Genomic DNA, 25509 nt, shown 5'->3' with positions numbered 1-25509 from the left:
CTAATGAAAATTGGTTGATTTCATGTAAATGCAGCGTAATATCATCGTGAGATCATTTTGAAGAAACATGTATATTATATACACCTTTCCTCGCGATGGAGTGTATAATTAAGTAATCGATTTTGATGTTGGCGGAAATGTAACACATGTTTATTTCCTATAAATAATAACTCTATGAAAGAATTTCTCTTTATTTCTCTTCATTAAATCGCACATGCGCATTTGACACTTTGCAACGATGTATTATCAACCCGCTTTAGTCTAGTGCTTGCACTTGTAAGTGACGGTCTATCCACCAGAGCATCAGTTGTTCCATTTAAAACATCGACATATTAATAGATACAAATAATAATGTAATAAAAAATGCTTTCTTATTTCCAAACTGTGAACTTCGACTAATCGAAAATCGTGTAATTATCATTTGTTATTATTCGTTTATATTTTTCATATTTTTAATCAGTGAAATAATAATGTTAGAAAGAATTACAAGCGAGAAATACAAAAATAAGTTACATGCTAAGGTTTTTCCTATCTTAAAAATTTATAAAATGGTATTGCATGATATAATACTCGTATCATCAATTATTTTTATTTCTTTCTACTTGTATTTTTGTCATCTGCGAATTTTTTTTTAAATTTTGGTTAGTATAAAAATATTTTATAATAATTTTATAATAATTTTGAATTACGCAATTCAATGTAAATTAATAATACAGAATAATAGAGACAAAGCTTTTATAATTTAAAAATTTTATCAAAGAAGGGATGATTAAACGATTGATTTCACGTGGAAAGAAATGATTTGAATTTGACAAGTATTTTGTTTCACATATGTGAAGAATATGAATGAGGGGTAACTTCCCGATCGAAGTTTGCGCAAGCGTAGTTATTTCTTTTTCAGTGACACGGTGACACGATTTCTCACGTGTTTTTTTATCCTTGCATGTGTAAGAGTTATTTTACTTTAGAAAGGAACATTCGATTCATCATGCATCGACTTATCAATTATAAAATTATTATCGGCAAAACTGTAAGAGCTTTATAGTTATAATTCGGGACTTTCTATATTTTTTGTATCGTTCAATATTGTGCAAATTTTGTCTTTTATTTTGTAAATAATCTTATTTCACACATTCGCGGCATTACACGCATTTATACAATAATACATCGATGGATATTTATATTTGTCATAGAATACCTCTAAACAAGGAATCTTATATCTTGACGGAATTACTTGCGCGCGTTAGTTTACGATGATGCATGTTATGTCTCCCTATGATGTGTGTATTATTAATTTCTTATAGGTAAAAAGTACATGTTTTCACAATTTACTGTAAATATCATTGGTTTATATACTTTTCTGTTTCCTTACTAACATCTATTACAGTGTTATTCAACGGCCAATTAAGCCACTTTTTTAATAATAATTAATATCGTTTGTGTTAATTAATTAACTATTTCCACTATTATTATTGGATTAACTAATTACACATTTTGTGTTACATCCGCGTAGAGTAAAGTACAGTGAAGTACGACATTATGGTACTTAACAACTGTAATGAGATTTATATTTTCTCGTTTTTCATGCTACTTGCTTTATTTAATAAATAAATACATATATTTTCTTCATAATAAACCATGTTTAGTTTAAATATATATATTCAATTATTCTTTTAAATAATTAATGTTATAGAAAAATGTTTGTTAAAGAGAATGATAATTAAAAAGAATGTTAGTTATTTTGTTTAAGAAGATCTATATAATGATAGAATAAATAATTTTTAACAGTATTTAAAATTAAGATTCATGAACACTTTTTTATGAGAGATATTTTGTTTCTCCTCTCATGTACATAAAAACAATACAAATGATAATATCTCTAACGACTGTGAAAATCTCACTTTATTGCACGTTATCAACTTTCCCATAAAACTGTATGAAATTGAAATAAAATGCATATGTTATTCGATTTCAAAAATAAAACTGTCATAACATCAAAAGAAATAATTAAAAATTTCTATATATATTCATTATATAAATGTACATAGTTATTATATATAAATCTTCTTAAACAAAGTGAGTCTTATTGCAAACACTTTTTTATAATTCTGTTTCATAAGTCTATTCATAACTCTATTTCATTCTATTATTAAAAAAATATATAACATATTTTATACACTTAAAACGAACATACTATATATTCTAATATACGTATCTCTTACCATAGCTACACTTTCTAATGATCCCACGAACAATCCAGCAATATTTAAAGAGTAAACCTTGGTACTTCTTTGTAATAGGAATAGTATCATCTTCTGTACGTTTAAAGAAGTTGTATACCACCGAATATTGTATCTACATAATTGATGACAAATTAATTTGATTGGAGATGAATAAAAAAATTCGATAATTACTTTTATGTTCCACAAACACATTATGTTCGATTTTTGAATTACAGTATAATTTTAATTCTATTTTTATAATTGGCAGAACGTATGAGTGTATATGATTGTATGGTATTTTCCTTACACAGTAGCAAACACATCATTATTGTGATCCATAACTTTTTGCGCAACATAATTTCCTATAAACATGTAGAACATGTAAATTATCACACGTATTAAAGGAAATAAAAGTTTCTTGACATCACATTCCAATGACAGCATCTGAGAAATCTAAAGTGCGAGTGTAATAATAATTTTAGTAACAGCTGAGCATTAATTTCAAACGGAATTTCGAATTAAACAGAATAATGGGTGAAAATTTAATAGTTATTGGAAAATTCGAGAATAACTGATTCCATGATAAAGTTCATAAATGTACTCTTTTGAGAGAGAATTTAAGACTTACTCGAAAAAGATTGAGACTTGTATTAATCACTACGACTACTATCATAAAAGTGATCATTACTTTAAATTTGGATACAGATGAGTCTGAAAATCTTTGAAAGAAGAAGAGAGCATTACGCATATTTCCATGTATTATTCATTAAATATTCACCTCATGGCTTGGCGATGCATATCCACGGCACGAATTAATTTCTTGTAAATCAAATTCTTGTTTCGCAGACTGCCTTTTCGTGACATATCGACTGCTAGTGATTGTTCGATACGATAACTGCAAGCGATTCTTTTTTCATAATTATATATTTCTCTTAAATCTTCATGTTTTCAAAAATTCATAGTTTCTGCATTTATCTTCTTACCTGGCGATTCGAAACATTCCGCAGGCATACTGTTGGTAGACTACAAGTATAGTTCCTGTCGCTAATATTATAACTATTCCTATTAATAGAGCCACGTTTGCATGCAATAAAATCCAATAAAAATATTTTTTTTGATCGACAAAGTACTCAGTATCATGCGGAAGCGGAAAACGTAGTCGAGAGTCATTTATAGTTAATGGAGTGTCGAGAAAGTACAGCCAGAATGGATACAAAAGTGGAACGGGTGAAATTAATATGACAATCACTATAGAACGTTTAATAATCAATAATACACACACTATGTGAAAAAACTTATTGCAAAAATTTACTAATTGATTTGAAACAAAACATATATACTTAACATTTAATGAAAGTTGAAAATAGTTGTCTTACGTATTAATCCAACCGTGTAACGTTTTCCATTATTGCCATACTTTCTTATAATACAAATTTCATTTTCGTCCGTTAATTGATTATAGATCTTCTGTAGTTGCTCCAACAAATATTTCACCTATCATTTTTTATACGGTATTATTTTTGTTAAATTTAGAGAAGGGATATATTCATATTATGAAAAAATTTATCTTTATGAAATGTTTGTTTGTGTACTCACACTAATGTGTTATGGAAAATATCGGTCTACTTACAATATTAATGTTAATTCTAAACAAACTGTATTTAATAACAAAAGTAATGTAAAGTAATGCAGAAGAAAAAACATCGATCAAAAGATCCGGAGTACATTTTGAAGTTAAAAATGTTGTAAACTGCAAATAATAATTTTATATTCTATTATTTGTATTAAAATTATTATTATTTTTAATTTGATTAGAAATTACAAGTCCTAAATTTTATATATATATATATATATATATATATATATATATATATATATATATATATATATAAATTTATTCTCAATATTCCCAATATATATAAATATAAATATATATGTGTATATATATATATATATATATATATATATATATATATATGTATGTATGTATGTATATGTGTATGTATTTAACGTTAAAGAATGAAAGAATGTGTAAAAAGAAAATAATTACAATAATATGTTTGCAACCAAAATGAAAAATTACAATAAATAAAACTAACAGTAAATGATTTGTTCATTCGTACAATTAAAAATATAGACGTACCTGAAATATAACACAGGTTGTCAAAATAGCAAAAAACAGGATTAATTGAAATGCAACGAGTTTCGATTGCTGATAAGGCCATAAACCAACCGAGAGTAGCAGAATTCGATTAATGTTGATATATAAACAGTCGATCCAGATCATCTCTCCGCGAACATCAAAATAAATTTAATGCGAAGTAAAAATATTAGTTTGTGTATTCCCTTCGATCAGCTAATTTCTCTTAGATTAGCCAATTGTGCTATAGCTGCATTTTACTATTATAAATTCTAATGCGAATTGCTTGATTTCATGTAAATGCAGCGTAATATCATCGTTATATACACCTTTCCTCGCGATGGAGTGTATAATTAAGTAATCGATTTTGATGTTGGCGGAAATATAACACATGTTTATTTCCCATAAAGAATAATTCCATGAAAGAATTTCTCTTTATTTCTCTTCACTAAATTGCACATGCGCATTCGGCACTTTGCAGCGATGTATTATCAACTCGCTTTAGTCTAGCGCTTGCACTTGTAAGAGACGGTCTATCCACCAGAGCATCAGTTGTTCCATGTAAAACATCAACATATTAATAGATACAAATAATAATGTGATAAAAAATGCTTTCTTATTTCCAAACAGTGAATTCCACAAATCGAAAATCGTGTAATTATCATTTGTTATCATTAATTATTATTTTTCATATTTTTAATTACTCATTGAAATAATAATAATGTTAGAAAGAATTACAAGCAAGGAATACAAAAAAATAAGTTACATGCTAAGGTTTTTCCTATCTTAAAAATTTATAACATGATATTTTTATAACATGATATTGCATTTAATATTCGTATCATCAATTATTTTTATTGCTTTCTACTTGTATTTTTGTCACCTGCGAATTTTTTTTTTCATTTTGATTGGTATAAAAAATATTTTATAATAATTTTATAATAATTTTGAATTACGCAATTCAGTGTAAATTAACAATACAGAATAATAAAAATAAAGTTTTTATTATTTAACAATTTTATCAAAGAAGAGATGATTAAACGTTTGATTTCACGTGGAAAGAAATTTAACAAGTATTTGTTTCACATATATGAAGAATATAAATGAGGGGTAACTTCCCGATCGAAGTTTGCGCAAGCGTAGTTATTTCTTTTCCAGTGACACGGTGACACGATTTCTCACGTGTTTTTTTATCCTTGCGTGTGTAAGAGTTATTTCACTTTAGAAAGGAACATTCGATTCATCATGCATCGACTTATCAATTATAAAATTATTATCGACAAAAGACTGTAAGATCTTTATAACTATAATTCAGGATTTTCTATATTTTTTGTAGTTTTAATATTGAAAATCTTGTCTTTTTTTTAGTTTTGTACATAATCTTATTTCACACATTCGCGTCATTACACACACTTATACAATAATACATCGATGGATGTTTATATTTGTCATAAAATACCTCTGGAGGAATCTTATATCTTGACGGAATTACTGTTGCGCTCGGTGGCGTTAGTTTATGATGATGCAAATGTTAATATGTCTTACTCCCTATGATATGTGTATTATTAATTTCTTATAGGTAAATAGTACATGTTTTCACAATTTACTGTAAACACCATTGGTTTATATGCTTTCCTATTTCCTTAGTAACATCTATTACACTGTTATTCATCGGTCAATTAAGCCGTTGTGTTGATAATAATTAATATCATTTGTGTTAATTAAATAACTATTTCCACTATTATTATTCGACTAAACTAAATTAATTGACACACTTTGTGTTACATCCGCGTAGAGTAAAGTACGGTGAAGTATGACATTATGGTACTCAACAACTGTAATGAGATGTACATTTTCTCGTTTTACTTAAAGTTAAACATATTTTACTTTTCCGAGTTACTAGTATTTGGTCTAAGCGTATACATTCAGTTACTATTTTATATAATAATAAAATAAAAAAATGTTTCGAATAAAAGTTAAATTGTTTCAGAAAATTTACATAATGATAATAATAAGGAAATTTAAAAGTTTTAAAAGTTTTAAATAAAGACTAATAATCATTTTTTTATTGAAGATATCTTATTTTTGCGTTTATATCTAAAGCAACAATAATAATATTTTATAAACGACAATTAAATATGTCACTTTGTTGCACATTTTATCGAATTTATTATAAAATACCTTACAACCAAATTTATTGTAAAATGCCATACAAATCTCTGTTTTAACTCCATTACTTCAAAAAATAACTGAATGTATATACTCATATCAAACACATTTTATCTGTTACACATCTCTTACCGTAGCTGCACCTTCCAATGAACCCACAAACAACCCAGCAATATTTATATTGAAAACCTTGGTACTTCTTTGCAATAGAAATAGTATCATCTTCTGTACGTTTACGGAAGCTGCATACCACTGAATATTATATCTAAATGATGACAAATTAATGATCGTGAGATTAAATAGCTTTATATGTGAAAACAGAAATTTGAATTTCACAGCTAATAGAAGCCAAATGAAGGATGATAATGCGTCAATTAATTTTTCTTTAAAACTAAATGTACACAAGGCATGAATTTGTCTTGGTTCATATGTCAAGTGTGAATATATATGTCTTTATTCGAGATTTTTAATAAACCTCTCTCTTTACACCTTTAAGGGAATACCTTTCTACAGGCAGTAAACAGGGGTTTGCTAAAAGTCTCGAATTGAGATATATTCACAATAAGCCAAGAAGAGTTCATGACATGTGCACATCATGAGTTTTAGAGAAAAATTAATTTTTCGATTATAATCTCACATTTGGTTCCTATTAATCCTGAAATTCAAATTTATTTGTATTGACACAAATTAATGATTAGAGAAACCTAACAATTATTTTTATCATTATTACACACATACACTACATTCATTATTTCCTTTCTTTGAATTATAATAATCATGATTCGTTTATTCCTTTACAACTCGCAAAATAAATACGCGTACGATTTATGCATGGTAAATATGTATATTTTCCTTACGCAGAAATAAACACATCATTATTGTGATCCATAATTTCTTGCGCGATATAGTTGCCTACAAATATGATCGATAAATAAGTAGACACGGATATTAACGGTAACAGAAGTTCCTCAGCATCATATCCGAATGACAGCGCCTGAAAAATCTAAAGCGCGAGTGCAATTACAATCTTATGTTATGAACTGATCGTTAATTTGTAATAGAATTTTCAATTCGACAGAGAAGTGATTGGTGAAGATTTAATAATAATTAAAAAACTTGAGAGTAATTGAACCTATGATAAAGTTTGCAGATGCATTTCAGGGTAAAAATAAAACTTACTCGAAAGAAATTTAAACTTCCGCTAATCACCCCAACTAATATCATAAGAGAATACATTACTTTAAATTTGGATACCGCAGAGTCCGAAAATCTACGAGAGAGAAAAAGAGAGAAAAGAGCATTATTCGTAGTTCTACACGTATTATCCATTGCATACTCACCTCATGGCTTCGCGATGCATATCCACGGCGCGAATCAATTCCTTGTAAATCAAATTCCTGTTTCGCAGGTTGCCTTTCCGTGAAATATCGATCGCCATTGCTTGCTCGATACGATAACTGCAAGCCATTTTTTATCATAATTATATAATTCCTCCAAATTTCCCGATTTTAAAAAAAATTCGGAGTTTCCGTATTTTATCTTCTTACCTGGCGATTCGAAACATTCCGCAGGCATGCTGTTGATAGACTATAAATATCGTTCCTATCGCTAGTATTGTAAATACTCCTATGTATAGAGCCGCGTTTGCGTGCAACAAAATCAAATAGAAGTATTTTTTCTGATCGACAAAATACTCGGTGACAAACATCTTTTTCAACGGGAGATGTGATCGAGACACGTTTATAGATAATAGGATGTTGAAAAAATACGGCCAGAATGGATACAAAATTAGACCGGGTGCAGAGAATATGACAACCACTACAGAACGTTTTAAAATCAATATACACACTAGGTCAGAAGGTTTACTGCAAAGATGTACTAATTTCTTTTAAATAAAACATAAAACATTTAACATTGAAATGAAAGCCAAAAGCAACTGTCTTACGTATTAAACCAGCCGTGTAACGTTTTGCGTAAATGCCGTACTTTTTTATAATTCTAATTTCATTCTTGTCCGTTAACTCGTTATAGATATTCTGCAATTGCTCCAACAAATACTTCGCCTGTCGTATTTATACAATATTTCGTTATAAAATTTGAGAAAAAGATGTATATTCATATTATTTTTATATAAAAATTTTTCTTCTAATTGTTTATCTGTTTACACGCACGAATACGATATGTAATGTAAGATTTACTTACAACTTCAATATTAATATGAAAAAAACTGTACTTAATAAGAAACATGATATAAAATAATGCAGAAGATAACACGTTAATGATAAGATCAGGAGTACATTTTGATGTCAAAAATGCTGTAAACTGAAAAATAATAATTTAATAATTTTTAATAATTTTTAATAATTTTTAATAATTTAATATTCAATTATATTTTATTTATAAATATTATTATATTTTATTTATAAATTTTATATTATTATTTTATTATGCAATTAGGAAAATATATGTTCTAGATGGTAAATATCGTTCTCAAATATATATATATATTTATATATATGTATAATTTAATAAAAAATTCCCCATATACAAGTATAAGTTAAAAATTAAGGATTACAATTAAGAATTAAAAAATTTATAGTTTTTTAAATTATTTATATTTTTTAAAATTATTTATATTATATAAAAAACATATATTATGGTATGATTATATTCAAATGCAAGATGAGAACAGTTGCAACAAATAAAACTAATAAACTAATAGTTAAATAAACTAATTTATTTATAGCGATGTAATTAGAAATGATAACGTACCTGAAATATAATGAAGGACGTCAAAATAGCAAAAAGCAGGATTAATTGAAATCGAACGAGTTTCGATTGTTGATAAGGCCATAGACCGACTGCGAGTAGCAGCATTCGATTAAGGCTGATATGTAAACAGTCAATGCAGATCATCTTTCCGCGAGCATCGAGATGCATTTGATAATGTAAAAATATAACTGGTTCGTTTATTCCCTTCTTTCTATTCAATTGAGAGAATTTATGCTATAGGGTTCATTTTACTCATAAATTGCTCAAATTGCAAATTGCTCTATATTTAAGGTAAATGCAGTGCAATATGTATTATCCCCGTGAGACCGAAACATTTGAAAATGTACACCTTCCCTTACGATATAATTAAGGAATCGATTTCGATGCCGGCGGAAATATGACACATGTTTATTTCCCATGGAGGATCATTTCATGAAAAAGTTTCTCTTAATAAACCGCACATGCGTATTCGACATTTTATGCAGCGATATATTTTAATATACTTTATTCTAGTCCGTCTACTCGTCAGATACAGTCATCTTTATAATGCAGAAAAATATACCAATCATTTCATTTAAAATATTGACGTATTAATTATCATTTCACATTGGTAAATATAAAAATTTTATTAAAGAAATTATATTATTTTATACACATTTGCGCTTATAAACATTTTAATATTTCTACTTACTGGTTAGCCAAGCATTTGTTTATAAAATAGTTGAGAGGGAGAGAAGGAAAGAAATATTATCTCGTTCTAAATAGTTTATTAATAATATTGTGTCTTCATTTCTCTCTTCACACTCAGAAAATATGTAGTTTAATTTATTATTATAAATTTTATATTATATTTATATTTATAAAAAATTTTATAAATTTAATATTTATAAATTTATATTCATAAATTTTATATTATATTTATTATTATAAAAAAAATTGCTCTCTTCTGGATAATAATTAGATAATATAATAATTATAAATAATATTAAAAATAAAATATATTCCATAATTGCGCTTTTACCAACAAAGGATACTAATTATAAAAACATTGTCTTTTTTCTTTCTATATAATTTTTCTAAAATTCTATTATATTTTTCTACACATTTATATTAAATTCACTATTGTTATCGTTCAATTTAATTTCTACATCTATACATTAAAATATAATAATAATTTTTTTTTATTCAATAGCTATTTTGTTCGAGTGTTATAATTATACTACTCCTAAATCTCGAAGATAATTGATAGTCCAATCGGTTTGATATAATTTCTAATTATTTTATCATCCTTTTAATCATGCATGGTAGAATAAAGAACTGTAAAGTATGATATGGAAGTGCTCGTCAACTGTAATGAAACGCATCATATTTTATTTTGTTCACTATTTATATATGATTAAAAAAATTATAATACGTCGCGATATATTTTCATACATCTCTCACCGAAGCAAAAGTTTGTATCGACGCTACAAATATTCCACCAAGACTCAGATGAAAACTTTTAGTACCCTTTTGCAGCAAAAAAAGTATCATTTTCTGTATACGTATTGGAGCCATGTACCAACGAACATTATATCTACGAAATAATGAATTGAAAATATTTTAATTAGGTATATAGTTTAGTATAGTAGCTAATCTCTTTTACACACGCATATATAAACACATACACATGCATAATTATTTCCTTTTTTCCAAAGAATATTAACTTTATCAGAAGTCGACAATTTTGATTTATAATAGGTATATTCCTAATGTTAGTTTGGCTTATTTTTTTTTAAACGTTGGCAGTTATTTAACTCTTTCGTGACCAGTGGGATATATACATATGTCCCACCTATACAATTTTGCTCCCCGAGTTCACTGGGACGGCAGTCAAACTATAAAAAATAGGGGAAAACTAAAAATACTAGTTCATTTAGTATGCATTTTCGAAATAACAGTTATTACAGTAATAACAGTTATTACAGTAATAAAGGAAATAAAAATTAATTCGGTCACAAAAGATTGAACCGAGAAGTGTTCCGAACTCGTCATAAAATTCAATAGCGCTTGCAACGAATAAGATTTTCTATCATCTTTTCTTATAAAAAAGTATTAATAAAAATACAATATAAAAAATGAATAGAGATACTGTATTAGCCAATGACACAATTTTATTTTGCATTGAATACAACTATTTTTATTTGAAATATTACAAATAACCTCTTTTCTATACTACGAGGGTGGGATGATAAGTTTCCGGCCTGATAAAGAAAAAAACAGTTTTTTGGATTTTTTTTAATTTTATTTTTCAACATAATCTCCACAAAGACTAATACATTTTTCATAACGGTGCTCTAAGGCAGTGAGTATCAACTTTATAATGCGATTCGTCGAGCTCCCAAAATACCCATTTACAGCATTAATGATTTCCTCGTTGCTCTTAAATTTTTTTCCACCGAGCCATGTTTTGAGATTAGGGAATAGATGATAGTCGCTGGGTGCTAAATCTGGCGAATAAGACGGTTGGGGAAGCAATTCGAACTTTAATTCGTTGATGGAAAAAAATTTAAGAGCAACGAGGAAGTCATTAACGCTGTAAATGGGTATTTTGAGGAACTCGACGAATCGCACTATAAAGTTGGTATCACTGCATTAGAGCACCGTTATGAAAAATGTATTAGTCTTTGTAAAGATTATGTTGAAAAATAAAATAAAAAAAAATAAGAAAAACTGTTTTTTTCTTTATCAGGCCGGAAACTTATCACCCCACCCTCGTATACAGAGTGTCCAGTAATAATCACCTATTTGGGTCATGATGTGTTCAGAACACTTTTCAGTTTAATTAAATAAATGTCAACATCTAGAAATGAAAACTAAACTAACACCGTTCGAAATATATAAACATAAATATTTTAAGAAACAATTCATATATAAAATTGAAATTTTCCTTACACTGCAGCAAATACATACTCATTGTGGTCTGTAATTTGTTGTGCCATATAATTGGATATAAATGAATATAGGTAAACAAAATTTAAAAAAAGTAAAGGTAGTAAAAGTTGTTCCACGCTGATAAATGACATAAACTGAAAATTATAAATCACATGTTACGCATATTATCTGCTTTTTACGCATCACACCATCCTATGCATATTTTAAGATATGTCAATAGATTAAATATCAAAATAAATAATAAAATTCATATTGAGTAGTATATCGTTATTTACTATGTAGTTTATATAATTACGAGGCTTTGCATAATTTTCTAAGAAGAATGCATTTATCTGGATAATAAGCGTAGATATAGTTTATTTGTAAGAAAACATAAATATGCAATAAATTTCATTTCTAATCGAAATATTACTAAAAAACTATTTTATTATTAAATTAAAAAATTGACTCAAATAATAATAATAATTACAAAATTAATTAAAAATTGGCAAGTAAGAGACAAGGTAATTGGAGCGCAAGAGATAGAGAAAGAAGGAAAAAATATTTTTTTTCTTTTAATTACTAATATATTTCAAAATATTCGTTACCATACATGCATTAAATGTTTGATTCACTTTTTTTATCCATCTTCAGTGTGACATTAATATTAGGCATTAAAGAGAATATTAGACAATGATATATAATATTAATGTTAAGCTGAAGATGGATCAAAAAATGATTCGTGTTTAATGCGTGTATTAAATAATGAATATTTTAAAACGTACTAATAGCTAAAAGAAAGATGTTTTTTTTCTTCCTCCATGAGCTCCAATTACCGCGTTTTAGCTCTTACTCGTCAATTTTTAATTAATAATTAATAAAATATATTATTATTTCTCCTGATCTTTGGAGTGTATTATTGACTAATTTTAAATTATGAAATGGCATACTTCTCGTTCAGGAAATTGCACACAAAATTTACCCGAAAAAGATTACAGCTCGCAGAAATTGTACCAGCTGCTATCAAGAAAAGAAACGATCCCTGAAAATTGGATGTTAAAATATTGGAAAGCCTTTAAACATGAAAAAGTATTATGTGTATTAAATACTTGTTATTAATATAATACCAACGTCATTATAATAATACAAACTTTATAGCGTTGCGATGAATGTTTATAGCATGAATTATGTCTTTATAACTTTTTTGGTCATTTTTGGAATTATTTTCATGTGAGATATCAATTGTTAGTTTGATACGGTAACTGTAAATAACATTATTGCTATAATTATATTGCTTATTTAAAAATACCATTTAAATTGTTATACACATTTTTGTTATTGTTACTTACCAGGCAATACTAAACATTGCGTAGATATGTTGAGCATATGTTATAAGCATAGTTCCTGTCGCTAACATTGCCAGTGTGCCTATGCAACATGCTATGTGTCTATGTAGCATAATTAAACAGGAATATTTTTCTTGATCAATAAAATATTCTGTTATAATATGGGGCGACGAATGTGATCGAGAATTATTGAGGATCATAATGTGACGAATATATGGCCAAATATACAGCAGAATAAAAATGAATTGAAAGCATATTACAAGTACTAAGAAAAATTTCAAAATAATCATATAAATCAATAGATATTAATATTCCTTAATGTATAAAAATTTCTTATTTCAATTGCAATTTATTTATTTGAATGTAAAAATATATTAAATTAAAATATAAGGAAGGTCTCTCTCTCTCTCTCTCTCTCTCTCTCTCTCTCTCTCTCTCTCTCTCTCTCACACACACACACACACACACACACACACACACACACACACACACACACACACACACACACACACACACACACACACACACACACAAACAAACAAACAAACAAACAAACAAACAAACAAACAAACAAACACACACACACACACACACAAACACACACAAACACACACACAAACACACACACAAGAAATGTCACATATCTTACGTATAAGTCCAATCGTTATACGTTTAGCTTGGCTTTCATACTTTTCGATGATAGCGATTTCATTTTTGTCTTTTATCTCATTACATACTTCTTGAAGTTGTTTTAGCATACTCCTTAACTGTCATGTTAATAATATTGTACTGCCATTTTTGTTTGTAACTTTCTAAAAGATTGTAATTGGGCTTTCGTATTCTTACTTCATCAGATTCAAATTAGTTTGTCTAGTAAATATTTTCTTTTAATCTACATCTACATTATGATAATCAAATATAGAAATAAAACAATATGTTAAGAAAAAATAAACTTTGTTGATCGAGAGTAACGAATACGGAAGCCCATATATATGTATATTGCGTTCGAAGATGTATTTATCAATGATGCATGATAGTTTATACGCTTACTATATCGGCGTTAATCCAAAATAAATTGTAGTTAATTAATAGACAAATAAAAAAGGATGAAGAAGATAAAACTTTACTGATAATGTCCAAAGTGCATTCTGATGTTATAAATGTTGTTAACTGTAAATAATAATATTATTCATCGTATTGAACAAATTACAGTATTCCATTACTAATTTTTTAATTCATAATTTTTCGTTAATTGCTACATATAATAATTTACAAGAAATACACGATTAAAAATTTTTATATAATTAGAACATAAAAATTATGACAAAATATAATAATTATGGAATATACGAAATTAAAATTAAAATAATACATTAATTCTCTTTCATTATAATACGATTTCGTAATATATAAAATACAATATATACGTTGATATACCTGAAATACGATAAAAGTTATCAGAATACCAAAAAATAAAATTAGTTGAAGTTCAATTAAAAACGACCGCTGATAAGGCCACAAGCCAACGATAAGCAACAACATTCGGTTGATGTTAAAATGTTGAGTCTCAAGACAGATCATCTTTCCATGACTGATGATACAAGTTTAATGGAAAAAAATAATGCAGACACGAAATCCCCCTCTCTCCGATTCATCGATCGCTTGAAGCATGACTTCTTTCTCATAGGGTAAATTTTACAGTAATCATCTAATTCAATAAAAAGGAAAGTTTGAATAATGCATAGAGGGACTCTATAAAATTGTGTACAAAATTAGGCAATTACGTAATTACGTAATTTGAGAAATTTTCTTAAGTTCAAATTCATAAGTTAACAATCGATTCTATAATGAAAGCAATTTAACAGAAGTTAGTTTCTCACAGAAAGATATTTATGAGAAGATATTTATGACTCTTTTGTACAAAAATCGCGCAGTCGCAATCCTTACTTCTTGCGCGCGATATCGTATCTGTTTTAATCTATATATATATATATATATATATATATATATATATATATATATATATATATATTTGCCTAAATTGTATTCCATATATCAGTATTCCATATATCAACGTGTTTAAATTGGTATTATCAAAGAGTGTTATACCTCACTGAAAAATTATTATACTATGTGCTTTACTGTGTTTAAATTCTTATATTCTTGGACATTTTATATTTTCAAATAAATTTGTTTAATTTTCTAACTTATGACGCTTGCAACTACAAAAATTTAAATTTAAACATTCATTTCTATTAATATATCTATTTAAATTGTCTATATTTAAAGATATAGCATTCGATGTATCAGTATATGTATATATATGTATATATATTGAGTATCTGATAATAAACCAATTTTGACACACACACACATACATATACAAATATATATACACATGGTATTCGAAAAAAATTATATATTGTTTATTATAGAATTTTTGTTGATAACTTATTAATAAATAACGAGCTAACTTTAAAACCTTTAACATTACTCAGAGTGTTGAGAATAATATATGCAAAAATTATTGAAATCAGAAAGAGAAGTGTCTCCCTATATCTGCATAATTATCGCCTATTTATAGTTTTGATTTTTAAACTTTTTGCCTATGAAATTTTTTATTACCAAATTAATTACAATATATTTCAAATTTTAGCCAATTTGAACAAAGTCATTTTTATATTCAAAATGAGCGCGACCTTTTAAAAAAAAATAAATTTTAATCGATATCATTACAGACCGCTCTTTCTTGGACTTGAAATAACTAAGCAATATATATATAATACAATTAAATAACGTTAACATTAAAATGCATTTGTTAATTGCGCTTTTATCGACAAAGGCTATTAATTATAGAAACATCATCTTCTTTTATTCTACATAATTTTTTTCCAAATTTACATGATATTTTAATATACATTTGTTATTCATTATTGTAATCGTTCAAATTTATAATTTCTATGTATACATTAATATGAAATAATAATTTTTTCTATTAAATAAAGACTATATTCTTTTTTCGAGTGAAATAATCATGCTACATCTGGATCTCGAAGATAATCGATACAAGTCCAATCGGCTTCATATTATTTGTAATTACTTTATCATACTTTTAATCATGTCGGGTAGAATAAAGAACAGTGAAGTATGATATGGAAGTGCTCGTCAACTGTAATGAAATCACTGAACTGTATATAAACTGGAATGGGGGAACTGAATAGCCTTTCGCGAGTCGAGAGAATACTCGTCAGGGCTAGATGTCTCACTTCGTATTTTTTAAATCTGCTCTCCAAAATGAGCGCATGTGCGTAGATGCGTGTGAACGAGACACCTAGTCCTGAAAATCTATCTATCTCAAGCTCGCTGTTCGCTTATGTACCTAGCACGGCAGTTTTCTCCCATTCCAGTTTATATATAGTTCAGTGAATGAAATGTATCTTCTTTTATTTTGTTCATTATTTATATGTGATTGAAAAAATTATATAATATATCGCGATATATATTTGCATATATCTCTCACCGAAGCGGCACTTTGCATGGACGCTACAAATATTCCACCAAGAATCAGATGAAAACTCTTAGTACCCTTTTGCAGCAAAAAAAGTATCATTTTCTGTATACGTATTGGAGCCATATACCAATGGACATTATATCTACGAAATAATAAAATTGAAATCAATTTAATTAAATAAAAATTCCAAATAATTTTTTTATTACACGCATGCATGCGCGCGCCCACACGCATATACACACACACATGCGTATACATACAAATATATATTTATTCATTTCTTTAAAGCATATTAATTTTATCAGAAATCTCTAATTAATACTTATTATTGTAAGTATCTGCAAAATAAATACATTCGTATATAAATTTAAAATATTCCTTACACTGTAGCAAACACATATTCATTGTGATCTGTAATTTCTTGTGCAGTATAATTGGATAAAAACAAGTACATATAGAGGATAATTATAAGCATTATAGATAATATAAGTTGTCCGATGTTATCGGTAAGTGACGCAATCTGAAAATTATAAGCACATATTACGTGCCTTTCATTGATTTCTTACACACCACATTGTTTTATATACAGGGTGAGCCATTTTAATTAACGCACGCAATTATTTCGGAAACAAAGCATTTTAGAGAAAAATGTTTCAGACAAAAGTTGTTTGGTTTCGAGGGGGCCATAAGATGGTATCATTAGTTTGACCTTGAAGAGTTATTTGAAGGTCACATGAAGGTCACCTTCAATTTCTTAAATGGAACCTACTATTTGTCATTGCATATTCTTGTAGCTTATCTCGATAGCTTTCCAAAACACTATAATTAAGCACCTTTTCGTTAAGTACTTTTTGAGTTATGAGGCTTGAAATAATTTCTTAATTTTACATAAACCGTAAAATATCTTGTAAAATATTCATTTTTCGATTATCTTACCTTAATACTTTTACGTACAAAATAATGAGAGGAATCAACTGGTGTAAAAAAAACACATAGTTGTTTTGAAGAAAAAATATGTAATTTGCAATTAACAATTCCATATTTTTTCTTAAAAACAACTATGTGTTTTCTTTACACCAATTGATTCCTCTCATTATTTTGTACATAAAAGTATTAAGGTAAGATAATCGAAAAATGAATATTTTACAAGATATTTTACGATTTATGTAAAATTAAGAAATTATTTCAAGCCTCATAACTCAGAAAGTACTTAACAAAAAAGTACTTAATTATAGTGTTTTGGAAAGCTCTCGAGATAAGCTACAAGAATATGCAATGACAAATAGTAGGTTCCATTTAAGAAATTGAAGGTGACCTTCATGTGACCTTCAAATAACTCTTCAAGGTCAAACCAATGATACCATCTTATGGCCCCCTTGAAACCATAAAACTTTTGTCTGAAACATTTTTCTCTAAAATGCTTTGTTTCCGAAATAATTGCGTGCGTTAATTAAAATGGCTCACCCTGTATATTGTAAAACATCAATTGATATAAAATATATATACGACAACGTCGCAATCTACTGTAATACGTAATTATGAATTTTGCATAATTTTTTTTAAAGGGAGCACACAAAAATCAAATGAAGATTCAATTTATACTTCTAAGGGAGTATAAGCATGCAATTAATTTCGTAGATTTTTGGCGAATATATCGCTAGAAAACTATTTCGTTATTTATCTACATCTTTGGAGATTTTTTGTTAACTAATTATAATTTTACGCGTAGAGCATTGCTTATTCAGAAATTTATTCCAAAATTTACCCGAAGAAGATTACAGCTCAGGCAAACCATGCCAGCCGCTATCAAGAAAAAAAACGATCCCTCAAAATTGGTTATTAAAAAGTTGCTTAGCCTTTAAATATAAAAATGTATATATTATAATGTGCATAAAATGCTTAATATTAATATGATAATAATATGAACTTTATAGCGTTGCTATGAATGTTTACAGCACGAATTATATCCTTACAACTTTTTTGCTCATTTTTTAAATCACTATTTCGTGAGATATCAAATGCCAGCTTGATACGGTAACTACAAATAATTTGATTATTATAATTATATTGTTTGTCTAATAAATTACGTTCATTTTTGCTCTCTTTACTTACCAGGCGATACTAAACATTGCACAAGTATGTTGAAGATATGTTATGAGCATAGTTCCTGTCGCTACCATTGCCAGTATGCCTATTAAACATGCTGCGTGTCTATGTACCGTAATTAAATAAGAATATTTTTCTTCATCAATAAAATATTCTGTCACAATGTATGGCGAAGAATGTGATCGAGATTTATTTGTGAACATCATAATGTAACAAACATACGGCCAAATATACAGCAGAACAAAAATAAATTGAAAGCACATGCCAATTACTAAGAAAGGTTTCAAAATAATCACATAAATCAATACATATAATATATCTCTTAATTTTTTAAAATTTCTCATAATTGCACTTTACTTGTTTGAATGTTAGAAGATATTAAATTAAGATAAAAAAATCGAGAAATATTATCTTACATAAAAGTTCAATTGTTATATGCTTAGCTTTCTTTCCATACTGTTTTATGATAGCGATTTCATTTTTGTCTTTTATCTCACTAAATATATCATTAAGTTGCTTCAGCGAACTTTTTAACTATAATATTAACAATATTATGTCTTTTTCTTTGTAACATTTGAAAATGATATAATTGGGCTTCCATATCCTCGCTCGATCGAATATATATATTAGTTTCTTTTATTTTACATTTTAGTACATACATTTTTTTATTTTACATTTTAGTTTTTACATTTCTTTAGTATACCATTATAAGGTCAAAAATAGAAAGGAAACAATATGTTAAAAATAAATAAACTTAATCGGTCGAAATTAACGAATATGGAAGTCTGTACATTACATCAAATATACATTTATCAGTGATACATAATGATTTACATGCTTACAATATCCGCATTAATCCAAAACGAATTGTATTTAATTGCGAGACAAATAAAAAAGAATGAAGAAGATAAAACTTTATAGATTAGATCCAAAGTACATTCCGATGTTATAAATGTTGTTAACTGAAAATAATAATGTTATTCTCGTTGTATTGAAACAGCTGCATTATTTGATATTATTAGATTATAAATTCTCAATTTTTTGTTAATTCTATTACATAATTTAGCAAGGAAGATAATAAGCAATTTCATATAATTGTAATATAAGAATTATATTTATATAATTATTATATTATAATATAATAATTATATATATTAATATAATTAATACAAATAATATTTTAATCCGGAAATAAAACTAAAATAATGTATTGATTCTCTCTTGTGATAATATAATACGATTTCGTAATATAATAAAATAAAATGTAAACTTCGACATACCTGAAATACAATAAAAGATATCAGAGTACCAAGAAGTAAAATTAATTGAAGTTCAATTAGAGGCGACCGTTGATAAGGCCACAAACCAATGATAAGCAACAGAATTCGGTTGATGTTAAAATGTTGAGTCTCGAAACTGATCATCTTTCCGTGACTGTCGACAGAAATTTGACGGAAAAAAAGTAGACGTAAGACCCTCTCTTCGATTCATCGATCGCTTCATGCATGGCCTTTTTCTTATAGCGTAAATTATATAGTAATTTATCTAATTTGATAAATAGGAAATACTGAATAATACATAGAGGCTACATAAAATAATGCGCAAAATTAGGCAATTACATAATTTGAGAAATTTTCTTAGATAGAAATTCATAAATAAACAATCAATTTCATATTCCAAGCATTTAACAGAAGATATTTTCATAGAAAAACACTCGTGAGAAAACTCTTTCGCACAAAAGTCGCGCAGTCGCAATCTCTATCTTTCGCGCGCAACATCGTATCTGATACATTCTATATACTTGCTTAAAAGAAATTGTGCATCATATCAACATGTCGGCATGTTTAAATTTGTCCTATTAAAACATTTTATTTTTCTGAATGTTATTTTACTTATTTTATATGTTATAGTTTAAATTCTCGTATTCTTTAATATTTTATATTCTCTAATAACTCTCTTTATTTTGTAGCTGATGACATTTGCAAAAAATATATATATAAATATTTATTTCCACTGATATATATTTTTAAATTGTGTATATTTAAAGATATACATAGCATTTGATGTATGCAACATACATATCACATTAAAAAAAACACGATCGAGATAACGCATAAAACAAAAGATGTGAAAATCTTGTATCTTATTAATTTCTTTTTTTCTTCATTTCTTGTATCTTATTAATTTCCAATAATATTCGCTTTAAGTGAATTAATACTTTTACATATATTAATTACATATATTAATATCGGTTATTTTATATTATTTATAGTTTATATATTTTCAAACCTTTGACGATGAAGATTTTCGATCATCACTTTCTAATATATTTTAATCAATTTGAACAAAGTCACTTATACATTCAAAATGAACGGGAAACTTTAGAAAGAATGATTTTTAAATGACATCATTAGAAATTGACTCTTAGATTTGAAATAACTGGACAATGTGTACAATTAAATAACATTAGAAGTAAAATACATTTATTAATTGCGCTTTTGTCAACAAAAGCTAATTACAGGAACATCATCTTTTTTTATTCTACGTAATTTTTTTCCAAATTAATATCATATCTTAATACACATTTATACTAAATTCATTATTACTACCGTTAATATTTATAATTTCTATCTATACATTAAAATACGTAATAATAATTCTTACTATTAAATAAAGTCTATGTTCTTCTTTCGAGTGAAATTAATCATGCTCTGGATCTCGAAGATAATCGATACGAGTCCAATCGGCTTCATATTATTTGTAATTACTTTATCATACTTTTAATCATGCTGGGTAGAATAAAGAACGGTGAAGTATGATATGGAAGTGCTCGTCAACTGTAATGAAATCACTGAACTGTATATAAACTGGAATGGGGGAACTGAACAGCCTTTCGCTAGCCGAAAGAGGACACTCGTCAGGGCTAGATGTTTCACTTCGTTCATTTAAATCTGCTTGTACTGTCCAAAATGCATGCATGTGTATAGATGCGTGTGAGCGAGATACCTAGCCCTGAAAATCTATCTATCTCAAGCTCGCTGTTCGCTTATGTACGTAGCATGGCAGTTCCCCCCATTCCAGTTTATATATAGTTCAGAGAATGAAATGCATCTTCTTTTATTTCGTTCATTATTTATATGTGATTGAAAAAATTATATAATTTATCGCGATATATATTTGCATATATCTCTCACCGAAGCGGCACTTTGCATGGACGTTACAAATATTCCACCAAGAATCAGATGAAAACTCTTAGTACCCTTTTGCAGCAAAAAAAGTATCATTTTCTGTATATGTATTGGAGCCATGTACCAATGGACATTATATCTACGAAATAATAAATTGAAATCATTTTAAATAAATAAAAATTCCAAATAATCTTTTTATTACACGTATGCATGCGCGCGCCCACACGCATATACACACACATGTGTACACGTACAAATATTTATTATATTTATTCATTTCTTTAAAGCATATTAATTTTATTAGAAATCTCTAATTATAACTTATTGTTATAAGTATCTGCAAAATAAATACATTTTATATAAATTTAAAATATTCCTTACACTGTAGCAAACACATATTCATTGTGATCCGTAATTTTTTGTGCAATATAATTAGATAAAAACAAGTACACATAGAGGATAATTATAAGTATTAGAGGTAATATAAGTTGTCCGATGTTATCGGTAAATGACGCAATCTGAAAATTATAAGCACATATTACGTGCCTTTCATTGATTTCTTACGCATCACATTGTTCTATATATATTGTAAAAATCAATTGATACAAAATATATATATGACAATGTGTCGCAATCTACTGTAATATATAATTTTGAATTTTGCATAATTTTTTTTAAATGGAGCACACAAAAATCTCAAATGAAGATTCAATTTATACTTGTAAGAGAATGTAGGCATACAATTAATTTCCTAGATTTTTGTTCAATCGCTTATATCGCTAGAAAACTATTTCATTATTTATCTACATCTTTGAAGATTTTTTTTTAACTAATTATAATTTCACGCGTAGCATTGCTTATTCAGGAATTTGTTCCAAAATTTACCCGAAGAAGATTACAGCTCGCAGAAATTGTACCAGCCGCTATCAAGAAAAAAAACGATCCCTCAAAATTGGTTATTAAAAAGTTGCTTAGCCTTTAAATATAAAAATGTATATATCATAATATGCATAAAATGCCTAATATTAATATGATAATAATATGAACTTTATAGCGTTGCTATGAATGTTTACAGCACGAATTATATCCTTACAACTTTTTTGTTCATTTTTTAAATCACTATTTCGTGAGATATCAAATGCCAGCTTGATACGGTAACTACAAATAATTTGATTATTATAATTATATTGTTTGTCTAATAAATTACGTTCATTTTTGTTCTCTTTACTTACCAAGCGATACTAAACATTGCACAAGTATGTTGAAGATATGTTATGAGCATAGTTCCTGTCGCTACCATTGCCAGTATGCCTATTAAACATGCTGCGTGTCTATGTACCGTAATTAAATAAGAATATTTTTCTTCATCAATAAAATATTCTGTCACAATGTATGGCGAAGAATGTGATCGAGATTTATTTGTGAACATCATAATGTAACAAACATACGGCCAAATATACAGCAAAACAAAAATAAATTGAAAGCACATGCCAAGTACTAAGAAAGGTTTCAAAATAATCACATAAATCAATACATATAATATATCTCTTAATTTTTTAAAATTTTTCATAATTGCACTTTACTTGTTTGAATGTTAGAAGATATTAAATTAAGATAAAAAAATCGAGAAATATTATCTTACATAAAAGTTCAATTGTTATATGCTTAGCTTTCTTTCCATACTGTTTTATGATAGCGATTTCATTTTTGTCTTCTATCTCATTACATACATTTTTAAGTTGCTCCAGCGCACTTCTTAACTATAATATTAAGAATATTGTATGTCCTTTTTCTTTACAACATTCGAAAATGATATGATTGCCTCCATATCCTTCCTTGATCGAATTTATAGTAGTTTTTTTTATTTTACATTTTCCTTTAGTTATATCATTATAAGATCAAAAACAGGAAGGAAACGTTAAAAAAAATAAGCTTAATCGGTCGAAATTAACGAATATGGAAGTCTGTATATTGCATTCAAACGATACGCTTATCGGTGATGCATAATGGTTTACATGCTTACAATATCGGCATTAATCCAAAATGAATTATATTTGATTGCAAAACAAATGAAAAAGAATGCAGAAGATAAAACTTTATAGATTAGGTCCAAAGTACATTCCGATGTTATAAATGTTGTGAACTGAAATAATGAATAATAATGTTATTCGCGTCATATTGAAAAAAGCTGCATTATTCGACATTATTGGATTATAAATTCTCAATTTTTTGTTAATTCTATTACGTAATTTAGCAAGGAAGATATATAATAAGCAATTTCATATAATTGTAATATAATAATTATATTTATAATAATTATATATATATTAATATAATTAGTATAAATAATATTTAAATCGGGCAATAAAATTAAAATAATGTTTTGATTCTCTTTTATGACAATATAATACAATTTCGTAATATATAAAATAAAGTGTTATATATAAAATCGTAATATATAAAATAAAACTTCGGCATACCTGAAATACAATAAAAGATATCAGAATACCAAAAAGTAAAATTAATTGAAGTTCGATTAGAGGCGACCGTTGATAAGGCCACAAACCAATGATAAGCAACAGAATTCGGTTGATGTTAAAATGTTGAGTGTCGAGACTGATCATTTTTCCGTGACTGCCGACACAAATTTAGCGGGAAAATAGTAGATGTAAGTCCCCCTCTTTTCTATTCATCGATCGCTTCATGCATGGCTATTTTCTTATAGTGTACATTATATAGTAATTCATATAATTCGATAAATAAGAAATATTGAATAATATATAGAGACTACATAAAATACTGCGCAAAATTAGGCAATTACATAATTTAAGAAATTTTCTTAGATGGAAATTTATAAATAAATAATTGATTTCATATTCGAAGCATAGCAGAAGATGTTTTCGTAGAAAAATATTCGTGAGAAAACTCTTTCGCACAAAAGTCGCGCAGTCGCAATCTCTATCTTTCGCGCATGACATCGTATCTGATCGTATCTGATTGTATATACACGCTTAAATCGTACTTTATATCAGCATGTCGACGTATTTAAATTGGTACTACCAAAGCATTATTCTTGACTGAATGTTATTTTACTGTGTACTTATAAATTCTCATATTTCTTGATATTTTATATCTCTGAATA

At 27.3% G+C, this 25509-nt stretch overlaps 6 protein-coding genes across 13 annotated transcripts in view; 1 reads left to right on the top strand and 5 right to left on the bottom strand.

Moving 5' to 3' along the window:
* Slob (Slowpoke binding protein) overlaps positions 1 to 25509 on the top strand; it is a 357719-nt gene that overhangs the window by 64807 nt on the left and 267403 nt on the right. The window lies entirely within an intron of this gene.
* On the bottom strand, positions 1500 to 4574 carry LOC145976134 (uncharacterized). Its single transcript, XM_083107107.1, has 9 exons — positions 4366 to 4574; positions 3853 to 3972; positions 3599 to 3716; positions 3206 to 3470; positions 3001 to 3129; positions 2851 to 2941; positions 2530 to 2675; positions 2223 to 2355; positions 1500 to 1553 (listed from the first exon to the last, which is right to left on the bottom strand). Exons 1-9 carry the CDS (start codon positions 4507 to 4509, stop codon positions 1500 to 1502), a joined length of 1200 nt encoding a protein of 399 aa, XP_082963233.1. The 5' UTR covers positions 4510 to 4574.
* LOC145976152 (uncharacterized) lies at positions 6144 to 9471 on the bottom strand. The gene is made up of 9 exons (XM_083107127.1): positions 9304 to 9471; positions 8734 to 8853; positions 8477 to 8594; positions 8079 to 8349; positions 7872 to 7988; positions 7711 to 7801; positions 7389 to 7534; positions 6664 to 6796; positions 6144 to 6197 (listed from the first exon to the last, which is right to left on the bottom strand). Exons 1-9 carry the CDS (start codon positions 9469 to 9471, stop codon positions 6144 to 6146), a joined length of 1218 nt encoding a protein of 405 aa, XP_082963253.1.
* LOC145976154 (uncharacterized) lies at positions 10526 to 15158 on the bottom strand. Its single transcript, XM_083107130.1, has 9 exons — positions 15000 to 15158; positions 14613 to 14732; positions 14212 to 14329; positions 13566 to 13827; positions 13368 to 13496; positions 13199 to 13289; positions 12238 to 12371; positions 10747 to 10879; positions 10526 to 10651 (listed from the first exon to the last, which is right to left on the bottom strand). The coding sequence occupies exons 1-9, from the start codon at positions 15141 to 15143 to the stop codon at positions 10595 to 10597; spliced, it is 1188 nt and encodes a 395-aa protein (XP_082963256.1). The 5' UTR covers positions 15144 to 15158; the 3' UTR covers positions 10526 to 10594.
* On the bottom strand, positions 16675 to 20615 carry LOC145976155 (uncharacterized). Its single transcript, XM_083107131.1, has 9 exons — positions 20460 to 20615; positions 20022 to 20141; positions 19596 to 19713; positions 19186 to 19450; positions 19001 to 19111; positions 18839 to 18929; positions 17457 to 17593; positions 17083 to 17215; positions 16675 to 16731 (listed from the first exon to the last, which is right to left on the bottom strand). The coding sequence occupies exons 1-9, from the start codon at positions 20601 to 20603 to the stop codon at positions 16675 to 16677; spliced, it is 1176 nt and encodes a 391-aa protein (XP_082963257.1). The 5' UTR covers positions 20604 to 20615.
* On the bottom strand, positions 21896 to 24991 carry LOC145976414 (uncharacterized). The gene is made up of 8 exons (XM_083107470.1): positions 24848 to 24991; positions 24010 to 24127; positions 23600 to 23864; positions 23415 to 23525; positions 23253 to 23343; positions 22749 to 22885; positions 22374 to 22506; positions 21896 to 22016 (listed from the first exon to the last, which is right to left on the bottom strand). The coding sequence occupies exons 1-8, from the start codon at positions 24989 to 24991 to the stop codon at positions 21960 to 21962; spliced, it is 1056 nt and encodes a 351-aa protein (XP_082963596.1). The 3' UTR covers positions 21896 to 21959.

This window comes from Camponotus vicinus, unplaced genomic scaffold (genome assembly GCF_025532165.1).
Source record: "Camponotus vicinus isolate PSW18456_S1 unplaced genomic scaffold, iyCamVici1.0 SCAF_8, whole genome shotgun sequence".
Classification (NCBI taxonomy): Eukaryota; Metazoa; Arthropoda; class Insecta; order Hymenoptera; family Formicidae; genus Camponotus; species Camponotus vicinus.
This window is presented reverse-complemented; position numbering and strand designations above follow the sequence as displayed.

Excerpts from the sequence above, each read along its gene's own strand:
- LOC145976134 (XM_083107107.1), bottom strand. The coding sequence starts at position 4,509 with ATGATCTGGATCGACTGTTTATATATCAACATTAATCGAATTCTGCTA. Across the intron at positions 3,973-4,365 it reads CAACCTGTGTTATATTTCAG|TTTACAACATTTTTAACTTC; the intron begins GTACGTCTATAT and ends TATTATTTGCAG. Across the intron at positions 2,356-2,529 it reads AATGATGTGTTTGCTACTGT|ATACAATATTCGGTGGTATA; the intron begins GTAAGGAAAATA and ends TCAATTATGTAG.
- LOC145976155 (XM_083107131.1), bottom strand. The coding sequence starts at position 20,603 with ATGATCAGTTTCGAGACTCAACATTTTAACATCAACCGAATTCTGTTG. Across the intron at positions 19,714-20,021 it reads TTTGGATTAATGCGGATATT|TTAAAAAGTTCGCTGAAGCA; the intron begins GTAAGCATGTAA and ends TTAATATTATAG. Across the intron at positions 16,732-17,082 it reads CCATGCAAAGTGCCGCTTCG|TTGACGAGCACTTCCATATC; the intron begins GTGAGAGATATA and ends ATTTCATTACAG.
- LOC145976152 (XM_083107127.1), bottom strand. The coding sequence starts at position 9,471 with ATGCATCTCGATGCTCGCGGAAAGATGATCTGCATTGACTGTTTACAT. Across the intron at positions 8,854-9,303 it reads CGTCCTTCATTATATTTCAG|TTTACAGCATTTTTGACATC; the intron begins GTACGTTATCAT and ends ATTATTTTTCAG. Across the intron at positions 6,198-6,663 it reads CATTGGAAGGTGCAGCTACG|TTGTTGAGTACCATAATGTC; the intron begins GTAAGAGATGTG and ends ATCTCATTACAG.
- LOC145976414 (XM_083107470.1), bottom strand. The coding sequence starts at position 24,991 with ATGATCAGTCTCGACACTCAACATTTTAACATCAACCGAATTCTGTTG. Across the intron at positions 23,344-23,414 it reads ATTCATAGCAACGCTATAAA|GCTAAGCAACTTTTTAATAA; the intron begins GTTCATATTATT and ends TTATATTTAAAG. Across the intron at positions 22,507-22,748 it reads GAATATGTGTTTGCTACAGT|ATATAATGTCCATTGGTACA; the intron begins GTAAGGAATATT and ends ATTATTTCGTAG.
- LOC145976154 (XM_083107130.1), bottom strand. The coding sequence starts at position 15,143 with ATGATCTGTCTTGAGACTCAACATTTTAACATCAACCGAATGTTGTTG. Across the intron at positions 14,733-14,999 it reads TAACTTTTATCGTATTTCAG|TTAACAACATTTATAACATC; the intron begins GTATATCAACGT and ends TATTATTTACAG. Across the intron at positions 12,372-13,198 it reads CGAGCTGTAATCTTTTTCGG|TTTATGTCATTTATCAGCGT; the intron begins GTAAATTTTGTG and ends TATAATTTTCAG.